We start from the raw sequence: 18,740 nt of genomic DNA, 5'->3' as shown, positions 1-18,740 counted from the left end.
ATCACAGTCATTTTTCAAATAAATAAAGGTACAAACTTTGAATAATATTTATTATTTGGCTACTTTTATTCTAGTATTCTAATAGATGCATTGAATGTAAAGTTAACCGGATAGAGAAGTCACATTTTCCTACTCAGCTTGAATTGAAATTATATTATTGTTTGGCAACATAAAAACTACCCTTAAGCGACAGGGACAGTGATGATTGAATTTCTCGAATGAAATGATACTTTCTTTTTAATTTATTTCTTTCTCTAATGGTATTGGATAATGAGTCATTTATATGACTTAGACCCACCAACAAATATTATTTTGCTGAAATGCAATGATTATTGTAATAATTTCTTGAATTCAGTTGGGAATAGAGAAATGGCCTCGTGGATTGAAAAGGAGGGAAGAGGTGGGGGAGGAAGGTCTCGTTTGCCTTCCGTCTTGGTGGAATCCAAGAGTGGAAGAAGAAGAAGAAGAATTTCTTGGAGGAGAAAGAGAGACTCTGAAACTCCATCTATCAATGCCGCCTTCCCGTTCTTGAGACACATCTTTCTCCTTCAGATTTCAGATTCAAAGCCCTCCAATTCTCCCCTCGCCCCAACTTCTCCGGTTATTCTTCTCAATGTCGTTGTGATTCCTCATTTTCAACTGAAAATTCCAGGTGGGGTTTTCTTTTATAGCATTTTAATCTCTCAATGGGAAATACAATTTCTAGGCCATGTGGGATTGTCATGAAAATGAATAGATATCTCTCTCGGTTAATCTTTTCATTGTTTAGAATGCCCTGGATTAGGTGCCTGTTTTGTTCTCTGACAAATTGTGATATCTTGTGCAAGTTTTCGATTATCTATCTATCTCAGATTCTCAGCTTGGTCCGTTTTGTTTGTGACAAAAGCTTTGGATCTTGGCTTGTATTTTGGTGTTGTTTACGAATCTCTACCTTTATTTATGTTTTTGACCCTTAATATATTTGCTTGATGGGTCTTGAAATGTCTCAAAAGGTGGGAGCATTTTGACATTTCTGGATCTTGCCCATGGGTAATTGCTGTGCTACTCCTGTTTCTCCTTCGGGTAAGCCTAAAGGTAAGCACAAGAAGAAGTCCTTTCCATTTTCTGGTAAGGGTAGTAGGAGCAATGTGGTTGGTGCTGATAACAAGCTTCAGGTGTTGAAAGCTCCAACTGGTCATGACATTTCGGCTCATTATGATCTTGGGCGTGAGCTTGGTAGAGGTGAATTTGGTGTAACATATTTATGCACAGATACTAATACAGGTGAAAGTTTTGCCTGTAAATCTATATCAAAGAAGAAACTTAGGACTGCTGTTGATATTGAGGATGTGCGAAGAGAGGTTCAAATAATGAAGCATCTCCCCAAGCATCCGAATATTGTTACGCTGAAGGATACTTATGAGGATGATGAGGCAGTTCACATTGTGATGGAACTGTGCGAGGGTGGGGAGTTGTTTGACCGAATTGTTGCGAGGGGGCATTACACAGAGCGTGCAGCGGCTGCTGTTATGCGGACAATCGTTGAAATTGTTGAGGTGAAAAGAAAATGCTGGTTAACTTTTAAACATGGCAGACTTTTATTTTCTTGTAAGTTTAGTTTAGTAAGAATATGTCGTAATCTGGCGTTCATACGTCTGTTGTTGTAACAGTTCAAGTCCACCGCTAGCAGATATTGTCTTCTTTGGATTTCCCTTTCGAGTTTTCCACACCCTTATAAAGAATGCTTCGTTCTCCTCCCCAACCGATGTGGGATCTCACAATCCACTCCCTCATCCTTCGGGACCCAGTGTTCTCGCTAGCACTCGTTACCTTCTTCAATCAATGTAGGACCTCTCAATCCACTCCCCTTCAGGACCCAGCGTCCTTGCTAGCACAACGCCCTGTGTCTGGCTTTGATACCATTTGTAACAGCTCAAGCCCACCACTAACCGATATTGTCCTCTTTCGAGCTTCCCCTTTCGAGCTTCCCCTCAAAGTTTTCAAAACGTGTCTCTTAGGGAGAGGTTTCCACACCCTTATAAAAAAAGCTTCACTCTCCTTCCCAACCAATCTGGGATCTCACAATTGTATTTTTCATATGACTTCGAGATTTTTATTCTTGAGAAGTAATCTTGTTTATTTACATGTATTTCATGTTACAGGCTTGTCATAAACATGGAGTGATGCATCGTGATCTCAAACCAGAAAATTTTCTTTTTGCAAATAAGAAGGAATCATCCCCATTGAAGGCAATCGATTTTGGACTGTCTATCACTTTTAAACGAGGTATTGCAGCTTGTAGTCAGTTGAGATACGAGAATCATGTTATCATTTTGTTGTGCATTCTTGTTTTGTTACACTTGCCGCACCTTTCTATTTGTACATGTCATGAAACGTACTATACATTACTGTTTCTATTGGATTAGGTGAACAATTCAATGAAATAGTAGGCAGTCCTTATTACATGGCCCCAGAGGTCCTGAAAAAGAACTATGGTCCAGAAGTCGATGTTTGGAGCGCCGGGGTTATCCTCTATATTTTACTCTGTGGCATTCCACCATTTTGGGCAGGTTTGAATTTTTGTGCTCTACACAGTTCATATGTTGTAAGAACAATGAATGCATATAATACACCGTTTGGTTAAGAAATAAGTTCTCATTGCTTGTGGATAGAATCTTTCACATAAGTCGCCTGTTAGTGTAGTTTTTGTAGTTCTTCTTTTAGATTTCCTCCTCATAAGCTTTCGATTTTCGTGTAGAAACTGAACAGGGTGTAGCACAGGCAATTATTCGCTCGGTTATTGATTTTAGGAGAGACCCCTGGCCAAGAGTCTCTGAAAATGCAAAGGACCTTGTAAGAAAAATGCTTGATCCCAATCCCAAACGGCGCCTTACCGCTCAGGAAGTTCTAGGTATCATGTCCACTGCTTTCACACTTGTAGTTTAGAATTTGCACAGAATACCTGAAATATCACTTTGTGCAGACCACCCTTGGTTACAAAATGCTAAGAAGGCTCCAAATGTTCCATTAGGCGAGACAGTAAAAGCAAGACTCAAGCAATTTTCTGTGATGAACAAGCTCAAGAAACGAGCTCTAAGGGTGATCATAAACGTCATTTGGGGTGTTTTATAGGATAGATTGCCTGAGTTATAAATGACATTTCATTTGATTATTGTCCTTAGGTGATCGCTGAGCATTTGTCAGTGGAGGAAGTAGCCGGCATAAAGGATGCATTTGAAATGATGGACGTTGAGAAGAGGGGCAAGATAAATTTGGAGGAGCTGAGAAGTGGATTGCAAAAGCTCGGACAACAGATTCCAGAAGCAGATCTTCAGATACTTATGGAAGCAGTATGTACAATTCTCTGTTCTGTTTTGTTTTCGTATCCTTGAACGTGTGTGCCTCGAATTTGCTATCATCCTTCTTTCTTGGACTTGTTTAGATTTTGTTTTTTCCCCCGACAAACGTAGATATAGGGGCCGTTGTTCTCTAAAAAGAAAACTATGAGATCCCACATCAGTTGGGGAGGAGAACAAAACATTCTTTATAAAGGTGTGAAAACATCTCCCTAGAAGACACATTTTAAAGAGACTATATCTGCTAGCGGTGGGCTTAGGCTGATACAAATGGTAACAGAACCAGACATCGGGTGATGTGCCAGCGAGGAGGCTGAGGCCCAAAGGGGTTGGACACAAGGCGGTGTGCCAGCAAGGATGCTGGTCCCGAAGGGAGTGGATTGGGGGTCCCACATCGATTGGAGAAGGGAATGAGTGCCAGTGAGGACGCTGGGCCCCGAAGGGAGGTGGATTGGGAGGTCCCACATCGATTGGAGAAGGGAATGAGTGCCAGCGAGGACGCTAGCTCCCGAAGGGGGTGATTTGGAGGGTCCCACATCGATTGGAGAAGGGAATGAGTGCTAGCAAGGACTCTGGGCCTCTAAGGGGGTGGATTGTGAGATCCCACATCGGTTGGGGAGGAGAACGAAGCATTTTTTATAAGGGTGTAGAAACATCTCCCTAGCATAGGTATTTTAAAAACATTGAGAGGAAAGCCCAAAAAAGACAATATCTACTCGCAGTGGGCTTGGGATGTTACAAAAACAAAAACGAAGCACGAATGGTTAGATGCTTGAATTCATGGTGTCTCTGTGATTCAAAGGGGCAGTCTATTCTATCTTGTGAAATAGTAATCAAACTTTTAGACACAATTACTGACTCAACTTTTTCTTTCTACAGGCTGGTGTTCATGATGATGGAACTCTCAACTACGGAGAGTTTGTTGCACTTTCAATCCACCTCAGAAGGATGGCAAATGACGAGCACCTACATAAAGCTTTTGCATTCTTTGATCAAAATCAGAGTGGTTTCATCGAGATTGAAGAGCTTCGAGCTGTGCTAAACGATGAAGAAACAAACAGTGAGGATGTCATCAGTGCCATTATGCACGATGTCGACACGGATAAGGTCAGTACCTCATGTCCAGTTCTTAGTAACATACACAAACTCGATATTCCTCGAAATGCTTCATAGCTCTAGTTCCTGCTTGCCAAACATCTGAAAGTAGTTCAGCTCCGAAACTTATTGGGCAGTTCTTCTAACCCTTCGTATTCTGGTTTTGTAGGACGGATGCATAAGCTACGAGGAGTTTGCAGGAATGATGAAGGCGGGAACCGATTGGAGAAAAGCATCGAGGCAATATTCACGGGAAAGATTCAACAACCTGAGCTTGAAGTTGTTCAGAGAAGGGTCATTTAATCTTACTAATTAAGGTGTATAGATAAACCGTCTGAAAGATGAAATGATTCAACCGATATCTGAAGAATGCAAATATTTGGTATATATATATAAAAACACTTATGTTGGGTTTTCTGCCATTCGTTTATGATATGAGACCCTATAATTATTAATATTATTATCATTTTAAGTCTATTCCAAGTCAAACACCATTGGCTCAGGATCAAGCTCCAGCACTTTCTGGGATCTTCTTGCCAACCTCCATTAATGGTCTCTTTAAATTCATATTCTTGAACAGAGTGAGATATAAAGTTCCTTATTTTCGTCGAATCATGGTTTTCATATTGAAACGCTTCTGGATTGAGTTTAGGGTTCTTAGATCCGCTTTGAAGTCTGTCCACTAAACAGCCAACCATAGGAAGAATGAAATGACCACATTACGATGGGTTGGTTTCGACGTCTTGAATATCATGTTTTGTTGAGATATGTTCATACTGGTCTGACTATCATGTTTTGTTGATGAGATATGTTCATCATTGTTTTGTTGAGATATGTTCATATTGGTCTGACTGTTTATGATCGGATAAAAGTTTTGATTTGTTTAAAAGTGTGATAAGAAAGAAAGGAGTTGCAGAAACAAGAACACTGAAGGGGGATTCATGGCAATTCATAGCTTTCTTATACAGATTTTACAATAGAACTCGGAAACCAGAAACCAAATGAAATGATTTGACAGGGAAGAAGGAAGAAAAAAAAAAAAAAAAAAAAAAAGACAACAGAGAAAACATCTGGAAATCATTTGCGGCATATACGGGCAGTGGGCATTGTGACACAGATTGGAGCATACTTCTGCTTGGCCTCCGCGGAGCCACGTGGGGGCTCATCCGCCATCGCCGCCTTCGCAAAGGTCGCAGCTGCCACAGTCACAGCGGCCGCCACTAACTCCCGCCGCCCTTGGCTGCTCTCCACCTTCACATTCTTGATCTCCAAGTTGGCGTTGGAGTTGCTGTCAGTGGCAGCGGCAGAGGTGGAGGCCTTGGTGACGAAGAGGGCTCTGCGGGCGGCGGCGGAGGGTTGGGTGGCGGTGAAGGGGAGGAAGGAGGCTGTGATGGACATGGAGGCCATTTTCAGGGATTTGGAGAAATTGGGGTCTGAGATTGAGGAGATTAGTGGTTGTTGAGAGAGGTGGGTGAAGGAGAAAGAGGATATAGTTTATGTTTGGGAGTGTGTCCAGATGATTCAACCCTCCTTCTGCTCATTCTTCATTCAAACATCATCCATTTCCTTATCCTATCACATTTTCTAACCAATGCCCTCTTGCCACGTGTTCCCCTTTATCTCTTTGCCCAATTACAACTTCTCTTTACATGCTAGATTCACAACCAAGCGTTTCTACCGCTGTTCTACAAGAACAATAATTACAACTTCTCTTTACAAAAAAAAAAAAAGAAAAATAATAATAATAATAATAAGTGGTAGATTTAAGATATATTGAATTTATAAGGACAAAAATTTGAATTTTGAAAATTCAACAGGTTAAGTGGAATAAGGTTGAAAGTACCCCATCAAAATAGTATTTAAATAGTATTTATATTATTTAACAGTAATATTTGGAATTTTTTTAATTTATAAAAAGGTACTGTACTTGGACCGTATTCACTGTGTATCTGTGTCGTAACAGAGACTCGTTCTGCTTTCCCAATTACCGATTACTTTAAATATTTTCAAATTTTGAAATTGTGAAATCCAAATTCAATTGGGCCTTAGATCCGCTTCTTTTGGGCCTTGGTTTCCGAGCCACTTGACTTGGGCCTTGTGCTCCACTAACCAACCACATTTCATGCACCCACTCACTCACTGTTCCCCTCATTACTTTACTTTTCAGGGACAATTTTGTAAACATCCATTTTTATTCTATGGGTTTTATTTCAAAAATGAATTATCATTTTTAAAAAATAGGACGAAATTCAATTTTATCCAAACATCTCACCAATTTTTAAATAAATAGAGAAATAGAAATATGAAAATTACTGGTGAAGGATAAAGATTGGATTTTCCATTAATAATATAAATAATGTGCGGTAAGTGAGGTGACGTGGACAGTGAAGAAATTCAGAGAGATAGCGTTACAGCGCGCGCGCGGTCACATCATTCGTGTGAGTTTGTTGATTTGATGCGCTCTCCACACTGCCACTCCATTATTTTCATCCATCAACTATTCTTTCAATTTTTTCAAACTTTTTTCTTTTGAAAATCCTTTTTTTTTGTTTGTTAATTTATTGATTAAAATGCTAAGAATAATAAACTCTCGGGTTTAACTAAAATATTGGTAACATTGTGATAGATCTTAAAAAATTACGTAATAATTTTAGTTCGTTACGTACTGCGGTTAGCCTTACAACTTTAAAATATGTTTAGTAGAGATAAGTTTTCACATAATTACACTAAAATGTTTCATTAAGCTATATAATTATTTTATACCATGTCGGAAGCACATAGTTTAACAAGAAACTAAACAAATTTTAAATAATTTCTCAAATAACAACTTGGTCCTGGGACAAGTCGAGAAATGTCCTGCCAAAGAGAGTGAAGATTTGGGTGTAAATAAATTAACAAAGTTTATAGTATAGTTATATTTTTTTATTATGTTAAATAAGGTGTGGTACATTTTACAACGGTAAAAAATCATGAAATTGCGTGAAGAAATAGTATGTCCCTTATTAAATTAACCACTTACAATTTTATTTATAAAAGAAATCAAAGGTGAAAACTTATTGATATTATATGTCACGGATTTTGTTTATCAAGTAAGTTTATATGCATATTAGTGTTTTTTTTTTTTTTTTCTTATATCTTAATAATCTTGAATGATGAGCTAAAAAAAGGATATATATATATATATATATATATATATGTATATATTAACATTTATTATAAAAAGGAGATTAACAAAGAGAATTAAAACAGTGTAAGTGTAAGGACAAAGGTATGATTTAAGTATAATGAAATGAAAAAGAAACAAAAGTGTATAATTGTAATTCTAAAATTTTCAGGGAAATCAAATCTAATAATGTGTCACACTCTGTCAAAAAGAATGAAAAATATTGTGATTTCTTCATTTGTCAGTGGAAGTTTAAACCCCATAAGGAAAGAATTTGAATTTAAATATAAAATAAATAAAGAATCTATTTTTTTAAGAAGAGGAGAAGAGAATAGTACAAAGCCACAACCAACTATTCCCTTAAACGGCACGTACCAATAGTCTTTTTTTTTTTTTTTTATTATTGGTAAATAGGCACCACCAATCATATATAATTATATGAATTTTGGCTGACACACACACACCTTGTTAACTGTGACTGCTGTTTCCCTTTCCCTAACATTTAAATATTTTTAAATGTTTTCTTTTTTCATTCCTCGTTTAAACTTTCAAATACTTATTTACTTATTCCACTTTATTCACCAAATAATTCATACTATTAATTTTTTTTTTTTAATAATGAAGTGAATCTTTATTTTGAAAATTTAATTCATAAATATTTGTATCTAATTTCCATAAAAATAAAAGAAATATATAAAAAAAAAAAACCTTGTGGTTTTCTCAAGTAAATTATAGGAATTGAAATATAACATTTAAAAGTGGCATGTTGGAACTTGAAGAACAAAAAAAAAAAAGGAGGGGAATTTAAATCAAACAATTGGTTAATTGGGTTTTGTCTTTTTGAGTTTGGACTAGTGGGATTTGACCGTTGTGCATAAAATTATTTAAATAAAACGGCACATTATTGATTGTTTATGTTTAAATTGAGGCAGGAGGAGTTGAGGTTTGTGCTGACTTTATTGTTTATTGGATATTGGTATTTGGTTTTGCAAACATTTTACCCAAATTCCGAATGCTTCTTTCCCCATCTCGAGCCTCCTCCATTAATGAAACATCAAGGCCTCATTCTCACTCACACTTCTCAACCTCCAAGGAAATAAATTAGGCCCATGCAAAAAAAGAAGGAAAAAAAAAACACACACACACACACACATTACAATTCACAACAGCTTTCATTTGAAATCTCTGTACTCTTACACTTCACGAGGTTGCACGCCTTCTCTCCCAATTCGATTTACCCTCTTCACTTCTCCAGCTTTCTCTCTGTCTTATTCTACTTCTTCTTCTCTCTCTGGTTTTCGTTTTCAAAACCCACTGGGGAAAACCAAAGGAGCTTTTGGTTTTTAGGTCCATTTCATTACATTCCGATGTCATCATTGGCGACAGTGACTGCTACAAGAAGACCCAAATGGCAGTACCCGCAACCGGCGCCTCCGACTCCCAGGATTCTCCACTTTCCGAGGAGGCCGAGGACGCGGCGCCGGCCGTCCAAGAGTGTACCTGCAAAACCCAGTTCCGGTTTCGATGGGAGAGGGAAGCTCGAGGCGTTGTTCGACCAGGAACGGGCGTTTTTGAAGGACGGCTTTCCGGTTGTTTCGATGGATCGTGGGGAGGGGAGGAGTGAGAGAGTGGAGGAGAGAGAGATCGTTGGCGTCGGAAATGCAGCGGAGGAGGAGAAGTGGCGGTTTCAGGCGGAGATGTTGAGGGCGGAGTGTAACTTGTTGAGGATGGAAAGAGAGATTACCAACAAGAAATTGGAGAAGATGAAGGTTCGAATGGAGAGGACTCTGAAATCAGCTGTTCAAGCTCTTGTTTCTGTGAGTTTTCGTTTTCACTTTTCTTCCACCTCAGTTCTCCATTTATCTTCCAACGAAATCTCAAAAGGAACACTGCTCATTTTCGCATTTAAAATTGGGCAGATCTCTAAACTAATCAATGAATTCAATCATGAATAAGAATAACAACACTTCTTACGTTGGTTGCTGATAAATTAAAGTAACATTTTCTACAAAGCAATGAGTTGGGATTTTTGATAAAGATTGGTACCGAATGCAGATTCTAAACAACCAAGTTTGATGCAGGGGAAAAACAAGGTATATGAAGGCAAGGATATGGAGATGGTATTGGAGGATGAGATCAACGATTTGGCTAAAAAACTCGAGAGGTTGCGAAGGGGCTCAAGAAACAAACAGATAGTAATTAGGAAGTGTAGTAATTTTGACAAACGTGCGTCGTTACTACAGAGAAAGCTTGAGAAAATTGATGGGAACTCTGGTGAACTGATTGCTACAGAGACGAAGGGCGCTTGTGGAGATCACGAAAGCTTCATTTCAAGTGGAAAATTCAATGTAAGAATGGTTTGAATATCCGTTTTCTGATCCTAATTGTTCGTGGTATCTAATCCACTCTTTTTATTAACTTCGAAGAATGTTCAGGTGGAGGTTTTGAGGAGAAAAATGGAAGATCTGTCGAAGGGAACTTTGTTAGAGAAAATGAGGGAGGAATGTAGGTCCATGCTTTCCATCACAGCCACCAGTTCCGTCGTCAGCTCCGCCACTAGCTCCGCCGCATCTTCGAAGATCAGAACCGAGCATCCGGATTCATCCATGCCGACACACCTACCGAATCTGGTAAATGTCTCTTCTCGAGTGGTCAAGATCAACCTAATTTGAATAGAATTCAAATCTCTATAACACGGAGCATCTGCTTTTTCCTACTCAGGACTCAACATCACAAGAACGGAATCAATGCTCAGGGCATTGCAAGGCGATTATTCGAAGAATCACGGAGCAAGTTAAAGCCGAAAAAGATCAATGGTCGCAAATGCAGGAGATGTTGAATCAAGTGAGGGAAGAGATGGAAGAGTTGCAGGTTTCTCGAGAGTTCTGGAAAGATCAAGCCCTGGAATCCGAATCTCAAATCCGATCTCTTCAATCCTCTGTAAGAACATTTCTTCACAAACTACGCAGAATAAGAAAAGAGAACTCCATTACCGTACCAATTTCTAATCCTGATATTTTAAATTCAATTTCTGCAATCTTCAAGAAGAAGAAATACTCCAATATCCTACCAATCTCTAATCTGACGATTCTAAATTCCATTTCTTCAATCATGCGTAAAAACATTACTTCTCAAAATACATGCACACAAGAAAAACTCCATTACCTTTCCGTCTGTGATGAACTGATGATTCATAATTCGGCATATGGTAGGTTGAAGAATGGAAACATAAGGCGATTGCGCATGAAAGCAAAGCAAAGGAGGTCGAGAGATCGAAGAAGAAGGGACAAGGACATGGACAAGCTTCGCCACCAGATGAAATGGAGAAGCATGTGCTGATTTGCCGCGTGAAGGAGAAGAATCCTAACCTCCTCCATGCACGCGATGTTCGAAGCAGGCGTAGAGAGATGTCCATTGATGAACAGCAACTGCAACAAAAACAGCAACGAAAAATTCGTTCGCATATCAAAACGTTCGAGAAATCTCAACGATTACCTTTTCGAGATATCACTAACAATTACCTTCACAAGTGAATTTTAGATCCTTACTTCCAAGCAAATTTAACCTTCTTTTTAGATGCTTTTGTCTGTTTCCCGAATTTGTACATATATCTTGAGCCTTTTAAGGAAAACTATTTTGTGATAAAGTCTTCATTCATAAATGTGGGAAAATAACAAAAATATCCACATTAGTCCATTTTGGCTGATTTATTTATTTATTTATTATTATTTTTTTAAAATAAACAATAAAGTAACATTTATAATAAATATTTTTATAAAGTCCTTATATTCCTTTTTATCACTTTAAAATTTACTTAAGAAATTGACGATTATGTAATGAGTTGATTTCTATACGATAAAGCATTTGATAGCATAAGGTTAAACTAACTAACATCAAATAATTTATTTAATGTAATATTTTTTAATCAAGTATTTATAAATACAAAATAAAAAGTTGGTACATCTATAAAAGTCTAAAGACAATTTAATCCGTAATGTGCAAGTCAACAATAAAGGCTACTAAATCAACTTAAACTGAAAAGTATAAGCCCCGAGAAACCGCGTCCGGTCTGGTCCAACTCATCTCTTTCAAGGAGAGAGACAAAACAGATACTGGGCCCGGTTGACCCATTGGGCTAACTCAGAGTATGCTTCAAAAGCTCAAATAACGGCCCATCAATGTACGAAACGGCACGCATGACCCACCGTTTTAGTCGATAACGCCTGGCCCATGACCGACAGAAATTGTTTTCTAATAACAATATAATAATAATAATAATAAATAAACTTTATAAGTTCCAACTTCTCAGTGGAGGTTCGCCAATTACCATCTTCCTCATTAATTAAATATTAATGAAGGAGGAAGCTTAGGCTTAGCCCTTGACTTAAGAGAGGAGGAGCCAGCGGCGGAGAGATCGAGAGAGACAGATGTCGGAGAGGGGGAGCGGCGGCGAAATTGAAAGCAGAACAGAGGATTTGGCTTGGCCTGACGTATTTAGGGCTTTTCTGAGCGTTGTAAGGTAATTTCGAAGAGTGTATGGGTGTGTGGGTGGTGGGTATGGGTTGTTCTGGATTCAGTGAATCATATTTATTTATTTATTTTTATAAATTTTGATTCATAAACAGGCATATCATATTGCGCCTAAAAGTTGGGCGACTATGATATTTTGGTCTCTAATTTGGGTACGTGGCTTCCAATTTTGCACGCATTAGGCACCCCTAAGTTAAAGGATTTTTATATGGCTTATTTTTTTCTTTGAATAATAAATGGTGATATGGTTGGGTAGGTTACATTATTGTGAACCACATTAAAATCCTCTTCTCCATTGTCACTTTAATTTGTATGTAATATAAAATTAATTGTTGATTAAATATATTTGAATTAGTGTGAGAATGGAAAGCATCACATTCACATGTTCATTTAATATTCCAACTCACCACCCATTCCCACATGATAATCAAACTCAAACCCCCTTATCGTCTCTTCTCTTCTTCTCATTTTCCTCTTTCATCATTAATTTGGTGTGCACACCTCCATTTGTGGCAGCATTTATAGTTCTACATAATATGTTCATTTTGCAATATTATTTCCTTATATATTATAATTCCCCTTCTCTCTTCCTATGTTCCTCTTTCTCCCTATCCTCCATTCTTACTCTCCCACTCACCCATCCTGATTCACCACCATGGAAATTCACCACCACGCCGGAGGAACCCATTCCCACCCCGATGCCGACGCCCTGCGACGGGGAGAAGAGCGAGGGACTTACCTTGTGTGGGAGGATCTCACCGTCATGCTTCCTAATTTCACCGATGGCCCCACCAAGAGGCTACTCAATGGCCTCCGTGGCTACGCCGAGCCCGGCCGGATTATGGCCATCATGGGCCCTTCCGGCTCCGGAAAATCCACCCTTCTTGATACTCTTGCAGGTCCTTTTTCTCTCTCTCTCTACAGATTTATATGCATGCATTTTCTTTAGAACTAGGAATTTTTCAAAGGGGACGCGAACACTTTCAAGTGTTTTGAAGTTTGTTTGGATGTGATGATAAGATATTCTAACCGGGGATTGGTGAGTACTTTACCTCTCTTCCGTGTGTTTGTAAGTAAATGCCGATTCTTTCTTCTTTCTTCTTTCTTCTTTCTTCTTTCTTCTTTCTTCTTCTTCTTCTTCGTCTTCCAATTGTTAGTTGGATATATTTATTGTTTCTTCAGTGATTTTAAATTTTAATGTTTTCTTTTTTTTTTTATATATTTTAATTTGATGGATTTTCTTTCGAGTAATATTTTTTTTTTTATTAACAAAATGAATTTTGGTCCCCACCGACTAAAATTAAATGAGTTCTACTCTCAACAGTCAGCATTAAATGTAATTTCTCCCTTTACAACAAAATTATACAAAAGTAGCCAATGATTAAAAAATAGAATTTGATTCTGAATCTAAAAGTTTAACTAGAAAATATGTGATTAAAAACATGAGAAAATTAAAAAAAAAAAAACAAAAATAAAGGTAGTTTTAAAATAATAGTTATTAAATAGAACCATTTTTTATATTACTATAATTTTGTGTGAATTCTATATATGAAAGTGTGTATAGTTAGGATTAAGCAATTATAACAATATTCAAACATAAATTTTTATAAGTTCAACCAATAGTTCAACCAAAACTCTGAGATTTGATCGATTGTATATATTTCAATGAGTGAGAACTAGTGTGATTAAAATTATAGATCAAGTTATCCACTAGGATGAACGGAAAATTTTCTTTTAAATCAATTAACGGAATTAACTAACCTTGTCAACTTACGAAACAGGGAGACTCTCCAAGAATGTGGTAATGACTGGAAATGTTTTCCTGAATGGAAAGAAGGGGAAGCTCGGAAATGGCGACGTTGTAAGTACTCTTCTCCCTTTCAGACTGTAACATTTATGTATGAGCTGAAAATTTACCTCAACGTTTGCAGGCCTATGTAACCCAAGAAGACATACTATTGGGAACTCTAACGGTGAAAGAAACCATAAGCTACTCTGCCCAGCTGCGGCTTCCGAGTTCTATGACCAAAGATGAGCTCAACAACATCGTGGAGGCAACGATTTTGGAAATGGGTCTTCAAGACTGCGCCGATCGATTGATTGGGAATTGGCATCTTCGAGGAATTAGTGGTGGGGAAAAGAAGAGATTGAGTGTTGCGGTTGAAATCCTCACACGCCCTCGTTTGCTTTTTCTTGATGAACCCACCAGCGGCCTTGACAGTGCCTCCGCGTTCTTTGTCATTCAAACTCTTAGAAATGTTGCTCGTGATGGGCGGACTGTTGTTTCTTCAATTCACCAGCCGAGTAGTGAGGTTTTTGCGCTCTTTGATGACCTTTTTTTGCTCTCTGGAGGTGAGGCTGTTTACTTTGGGGAAGCCAAAATGGCTGTACAGGTATGTGATTTCGGGTTGCAAACTTGCAGGTTTTCGCTTTCCAACTGTTTGATGAAATGTCTCACTTGTTATTTGGCTTGGTTATCTGTTTTGTAGTTCTTTGCTGAAGCTAATTTTCCTTGTCCAAGTAGAAGGAATCCATCCGATCACTTTCTTCGTTGTATAAATTCGGATTTCGATATCGTTACAGCCACACTCAAAGGGTCTCTAAGAATTCGAGTAAGAACATGTTTTGAATTGCAACCAAGTTCAAAAAACTACTGGTGGATTGAGTTTATACTTTTTTTTGCAGGATATCCCAGAATCATCAGACCCTTTCATGAATTTGGCAACGGCTCAAATCAAGTCATCGCTTGTTGAAAAATATAGGAGCTCACAGTATGCAAGTAGAGTGAAGGCAAGAATTCGAGAAATCTCCACCATTGTAAGCGTGATTCTGTTACTAATCCTCAAGAGAACAAGCAATTTTTGGAACAAATTGTATGAACAGTTTCATCTTTTCCAGGAGGGACTTGAAGTTGAAGATGAAAAAGGAGGCGGAGCTAGTTGGTTCAAGCAGCTTTCGACACTGACCCGTCGATCATTTGTTAATATGTGTAGGGATGTCGGATATTATTGGCTAAGGATAATTATCTACGTGATAGTCTCCTTATGCGTCGGTACCATCTACTTCGATGTTGGAACCAGTTACACCGCAATCTTAGCTCGAGGAGCCTGCGGTGGATTTATCACTGGCTTCATGACATTTATGACTATTGGGGGCTTTCCATCTTTTACTGAGGAAATGAAGGTAAAACATCTGATATTGGAAGAGGAGGTTGGGCTGGACGTTTCTTTAGTGTTCTGAAGTTTTAGTTTCATTCTTCTGCAGATGTTTTACAGAGAAAAGCTGAATGGATACTATGGAGTTACAGTGTTTATATTGTCAAACTTCCTCTCTTCTTTACCGTTCTTGGTTTCGATTTCGATTGTTTCGGGTACCATCACCTTCTACATGGTGAAATATCGGCTGGAGTTCTCCCGCTACATGTTCTTCTGCCTTAATATTTTTGGATGCATTTCTGTAATAGAAGGGTTGATGATGGTTGTGGCTTCATTGGTTCCAAACTTCCTGATGGGAATTATAACAGGCGCTGGAATCATTGTAAGAACATTTAATAAAGCTTGCTTATTAGAATCCACAGCCTTGTTTTTCATTTTCTTTTTTCCGTTCAGGGTATCATGATGATGACCTCTGGCTTCTTCCGGTTGTTGCCTGACCTTCCAAAGCCCTTTTGGCGGTATCCAATCTCATATCTCAGTTATGGCTCTTGGGCACTACAGGTATCATCATCCATGTCCAGTCTCTTAAAGCAGCTTCCATTTCATGATGATAATTGGGTGGTTTGATTCTGCAGGGTGCTTACAAAAACGACTTGATCGGGCTCGAGTTCGAGCCAATGATACCGGGAATGCCGAAGTTGAGTGGGGAGTATGTAATCACCAACATGTATGGGATTCCATTAAGCCATTCCAAGTGGTGGGACTTAACAGGTCTCATGCTCCTTGTTCTTCTATACCGAATTCTGTTCTTTGTTGTCTTGAAATTCAAAGAAAGAGCTTCACCATTTCTGCGGACAATATTTGCAAAGAAAACTCTGAAACATCTCCAGAGAAGACCTTCCTTCCGAACAATGCCTTCTATTACCTCTAAGAGGCACCAACCTCTTCACTCGCTTTCTTCTCAAGAAGGTCTCAACTCTCCTCTCAACTAGAAGCAGAAGCACCAAGAACGATGACTTGGGAAGCTTGTACCTATAACAATGTAACTTCTAAGAGGTATGTAGTTAGCTGCGGATCCTCATTTCAATGGAATTTCTTCGATATTTACTGAACTCGGTTCCTTTTCAAGTTCACCATTAGCCCATATTGTCATTTTTTAGCTTTTCCTTTCAGACTTCTCCTCAAAATTTTTAAAACGTGCCCCTAGAGAGAGGGGACGAAGTTTCTACACCCTTATAAATAATGTTTTGTTATCTCCTACTTCTACTAGCTAATAACTCTTCACCTCGAAGCCCGAATGAAACTTGAACTCTAACTATTTGTCCCCTGCTATTAACTCTCACCCACTTCGCCACTTGTCAGGCGGAGAGAGACGATGCCCGATTTGCTTGATGAGAAACACACACACACAGGCCTTGCATAGACATCTCACTTTGATGTTTTCTCCATATCTGTCACTACTTATAAAGATTGTATCAACATTGAACACTTCTCTTTTTCCTGATTGATAGCAGAGGAAGTACAAAGAGAGATGGGCATGTACCATTTAGAAGGTGGAATACTACTTGGTCGTATAGAACTCTTTAGTAGTACCACAATTACACGCAGTTAGGCATATAATTAATGCATGCACACTGAATACGGCATACTTGATATACTGTAATGATATATTTAGAAAAGTCACAGTTCCGATGGAATGAGATTGTACTTTTGTATTCCAAGAGGCTCAACCTACACATAGCCAATGATCAAGAAGAAGTAAATGAGATTGTGGAAATGGGTCTATGTGGATTATTGGAAACTGGCATTTAAGAGGCATTAGTGGGGAAGAGAAGAAAATATTAGGTATTGCAATGGAAATCCTCACCAGAACAATATCATACCATTGTTGTGATTCCTAACAGCCTTCTACTTGTTCTTAACACCAGCATTACCAGAATCACCTTCATCACCATGATCATCTCCACCGCCCCCTCCTCCGCCGCGCGAAGAATAGTTATCGCCGCCAGCACCACCACCGCCTGAAGAAGACACCAAAAAACAGCGGTCCACGGTTAATGAGATCGCGTTAGTCACATCGACGAGTAAGCAAAATACTATTGCCCTTGAGGATGTGAAAACTGAGGAAGTGGAGATGCACAACTGGGCAAACGCGACGGTGATGACTGAAATAAACTATTCCGATTGAAGTTAGAGAGAGAGAGAGAAAGAAGACGGGTTAGTGAAAGCTGCAAAAGTACTAATTTATACGTTTCCCTTTAATCACATCTAAAACTTCATGGGCCCAGCCCAAAAGTATCTAAATCTTCATGGGCCGAGCCCAGAAGTACTAATTTTTCATTTTTAAAAATCATAAAAAGTTCAAACCTGCCCTAAAATTGAAAATAATGTCATTTCATAATTATTATTGATTTTATATATAACAGGTAAAAACATTGCTAATAAAGGCCTGGCATAGATTTCATTTTACTAATTTTAATCTACATTTTATTCCTAATTATTTACTTTAATTCTCTTTAGCAGCTAAATTCAAACGTTCAAAAATTGACCCTTTATTTTTGTCAGCGTTCATATATCATTCAACCATATATTAAAATTATGTATGTAGAGTTCAAGTCGACATCTTCATAGTTGAAAGTCTTGCAAATCGAGCTCGAAGAGAAAGACGAAGAAAATCGAAGACACTAATGGTACAAAACTTTGTTTGGAAAAGAAGAAAGTTTCGGAGCTTACCGCTCTTCATAGTTTCTTGAACATTTTTTAGGATCTAGTTCCTGTAATACAAGAATGTGTACACTCTTTTGTCATACAGTAATAGATCATCGAATAAGTCTGGATCGAGTGAATTTTTTTTTTTTTGGATAATCACTATTTTAATAATATTCCAAATGAGGCTTGTGTTTATAAAAGTGGAATTTGGCCCCCACACCAAATAAAAACATTATTGTGCTTTTCAAGACATTAATAATTCACAAGGTTATCCCTTTCAACCCTCTTGAGAATATGGTTTTTATTTATTTATTTATTTATTATTATACATGCTATGTATTAAACAATGTGATATACGTCAATCATAGACTTTTCACTCCCTCAATTATTTGCGAGATATATGACCTTTAAAGTTCACCTTAATTATACAATTACATTATGCAATATCCAATCCAGTTGTCACCTCTTTCAAATGAAATAAGTGTAATATAGTGAAACACAAGATTGACTAGTAGTCTCAGTTAATACGAGCATATCCGTATAAATTAAAAAATTGGAGTAATTTAATTATAAGTTAGAATGGATTTGATGGTTAAAAAGTGAGCTTATTTTATTTTATTTTATACTGGATAGAAGATTTATGAAATAAGAAGAGAGAGATAAAATAAAACCTAAAAATGTGATATTGATATTGATATTGATATTGATATTGATATTGATATTGATATTGATATTGATGGGATGATTGTGATA

At 37.9% G+C, this 18,740-nt stretch overlaps 4 protein-coding genes across 8 annotated transcripts; 3 read left to right on the top strand and 1 right to left on the bottom strand.

Annotated features, from left to right (window-relative positions):
* The first annotated feature begins 336 nt into the window (after positions 1–336).
* On the top strand, positions 337–5,497 carry LOC111776957 (calcium-dependent protein kinase 8). Its single transcript, XM_087118526.1, has 9 exons — positions 337–652; positions 993–1,535; positions 2,142–2,265; positions 2,406–2,549; positions 2,738–2,890; positions 2,963–3,078; positions 3,162–3,329; positions 4,215–4,442; positions 4,600–5,497. The coding sequence occupies exons 2-9, from the start codon at positions 1,026–1,028 to the stop codon at positions 4,744–4,746; spliced, it is 1,590 nt and encodes a 529-aa protein (XP_086974652.1). The 5' UTR covers positions 337–652; positions 993–1,025; the 3' UTR covers positions 4,747–5,497.
* On the bottom strand, positions 5,341–5,957 carry LOC111776959 (Photosystem II 5 kD protein). Its single transcript, XM_023656388.2, has one exon. The coding sequence runs from the start codon at positions 5,835–5,837 to the stop codon at positions 5,508–5,510; it is 330 nt and encodes a 109-aa protein (XP_023512156.2). The 5' UTR covers positions 5,838–5,957; the 3' UTR covers positions 5,341–5,507.
* Positions 5,958–8,570: 2,613 nt separating this feature from the next.
* LOC111776979 (myosin-like protein) lies at positions 8,571–11,301 on the top strand. Of its 2 annotated transcripts, none has more exons than XM_087118393.1 (5): positions 8,571–9,410; positions 9,675–9,941; positions 10,029–10,223; positions 10,315–10,533; positions 10,806–11,301. In XM_087118393.1, the coding sequence occupies exons 1-5, from the start codon at positions 8,703–8,705 to the stop codon at positions 11,124–11,126; spliced, it is 1,710 nt and encodes a 569-aa protein (XP_086974519.1). In that variant the 5' UTR covers positions 8,571–8,702; the 3' UTR covers positions 11,127–11,301. The 2 variants fall into 2 exon arrangements, with proteins under 2 accessions (XP_086974519.1, XP_023512178.2); XM_023656410.2 differs by having other exon boundaries at positions 8,573–9,410; positions 10,020–10,223; positions 10,806–11,300.
* A 704-nt stretch (positions 11,302–12,005) lies between these two features.
* LOC111777861 (ABC transporter G family member 15) lies at positions 12,006–18,119 on the top strand. Of its 4 annotated transcripts, XM_023657588.2 has the most exons (10): positions 12,006–12,112; positions 12,219–13,022; positions 13,905–13,984; positions 14,055–14,516; positions 14,613–14,735; positions 14,809–14,940; positions 15,022–15,306; positions 15,388–15,660; positions 15,732–15,839; positions 15,914–16,417. In XM_023657588.2, the coding sequence occupies exons 2-10, from the start codon at positions 12,779–12,781 to the stop codon at positions 16,268–16,270; spliced, it is 2,064 nt and encodes a 687-aa protein (XP_023513356.2). In that variant the 5' UTR covers positions 12,006–12,112; positions 12,219–12,778; the 3' UTR covers positions 16,271–16,417. The 4 variants fall into 4 exon arrangements, 1 of the variants encoding a protein (XP_023513356.2); XR_015412167.1 differs by lacking the exons at positions 12,006–12,112; positions 12,219–13,022; positions 13,905–13,984; ... (2 more) ...; positions 14,809–14,940; positions 15,022–15,306 and adding exons at positions 16,793–17,123; positions 17,207–18,119 and having other exon boundaries at positions 15,369–15,660; positions 15,914–16,334; XR_015412169.1 differs by lacking the exons at positions 12,006–12,112; positions 12,219–13,022; positions 13,905–13,984; ... (2 more) ...; positions 14,809–14,940; positions 15,022–15,306 and adding an exon at positions 17,207–18,119 and having other exon boundaries at positions 15,369–15,660; positions 15,914–16,334.
* Positions 18,120–18,740: the final 621 nt, after the last annotated feature.

This window comes from Cucurbita pepo, chromosome 16 (genome assembly GCF_057944985.1).
Source record: "Cucurbita pepo subsp. pepo isolate OVF chromosome 16, ASM5794498v1, whole genome shotgun sequence".
NCBI classification, from domain to species: Eukaryota; Viridiplantae; Streptophyta; class Magnoliopsida; order Cucurbitales; family Cucurbitaceae; genus Cucurbita; species Cucurbita pepo.
Note: the sequence above shows the minus strand (reverse complement) of the source record. Positions and strands in the feature narration are given on the sequence as shown.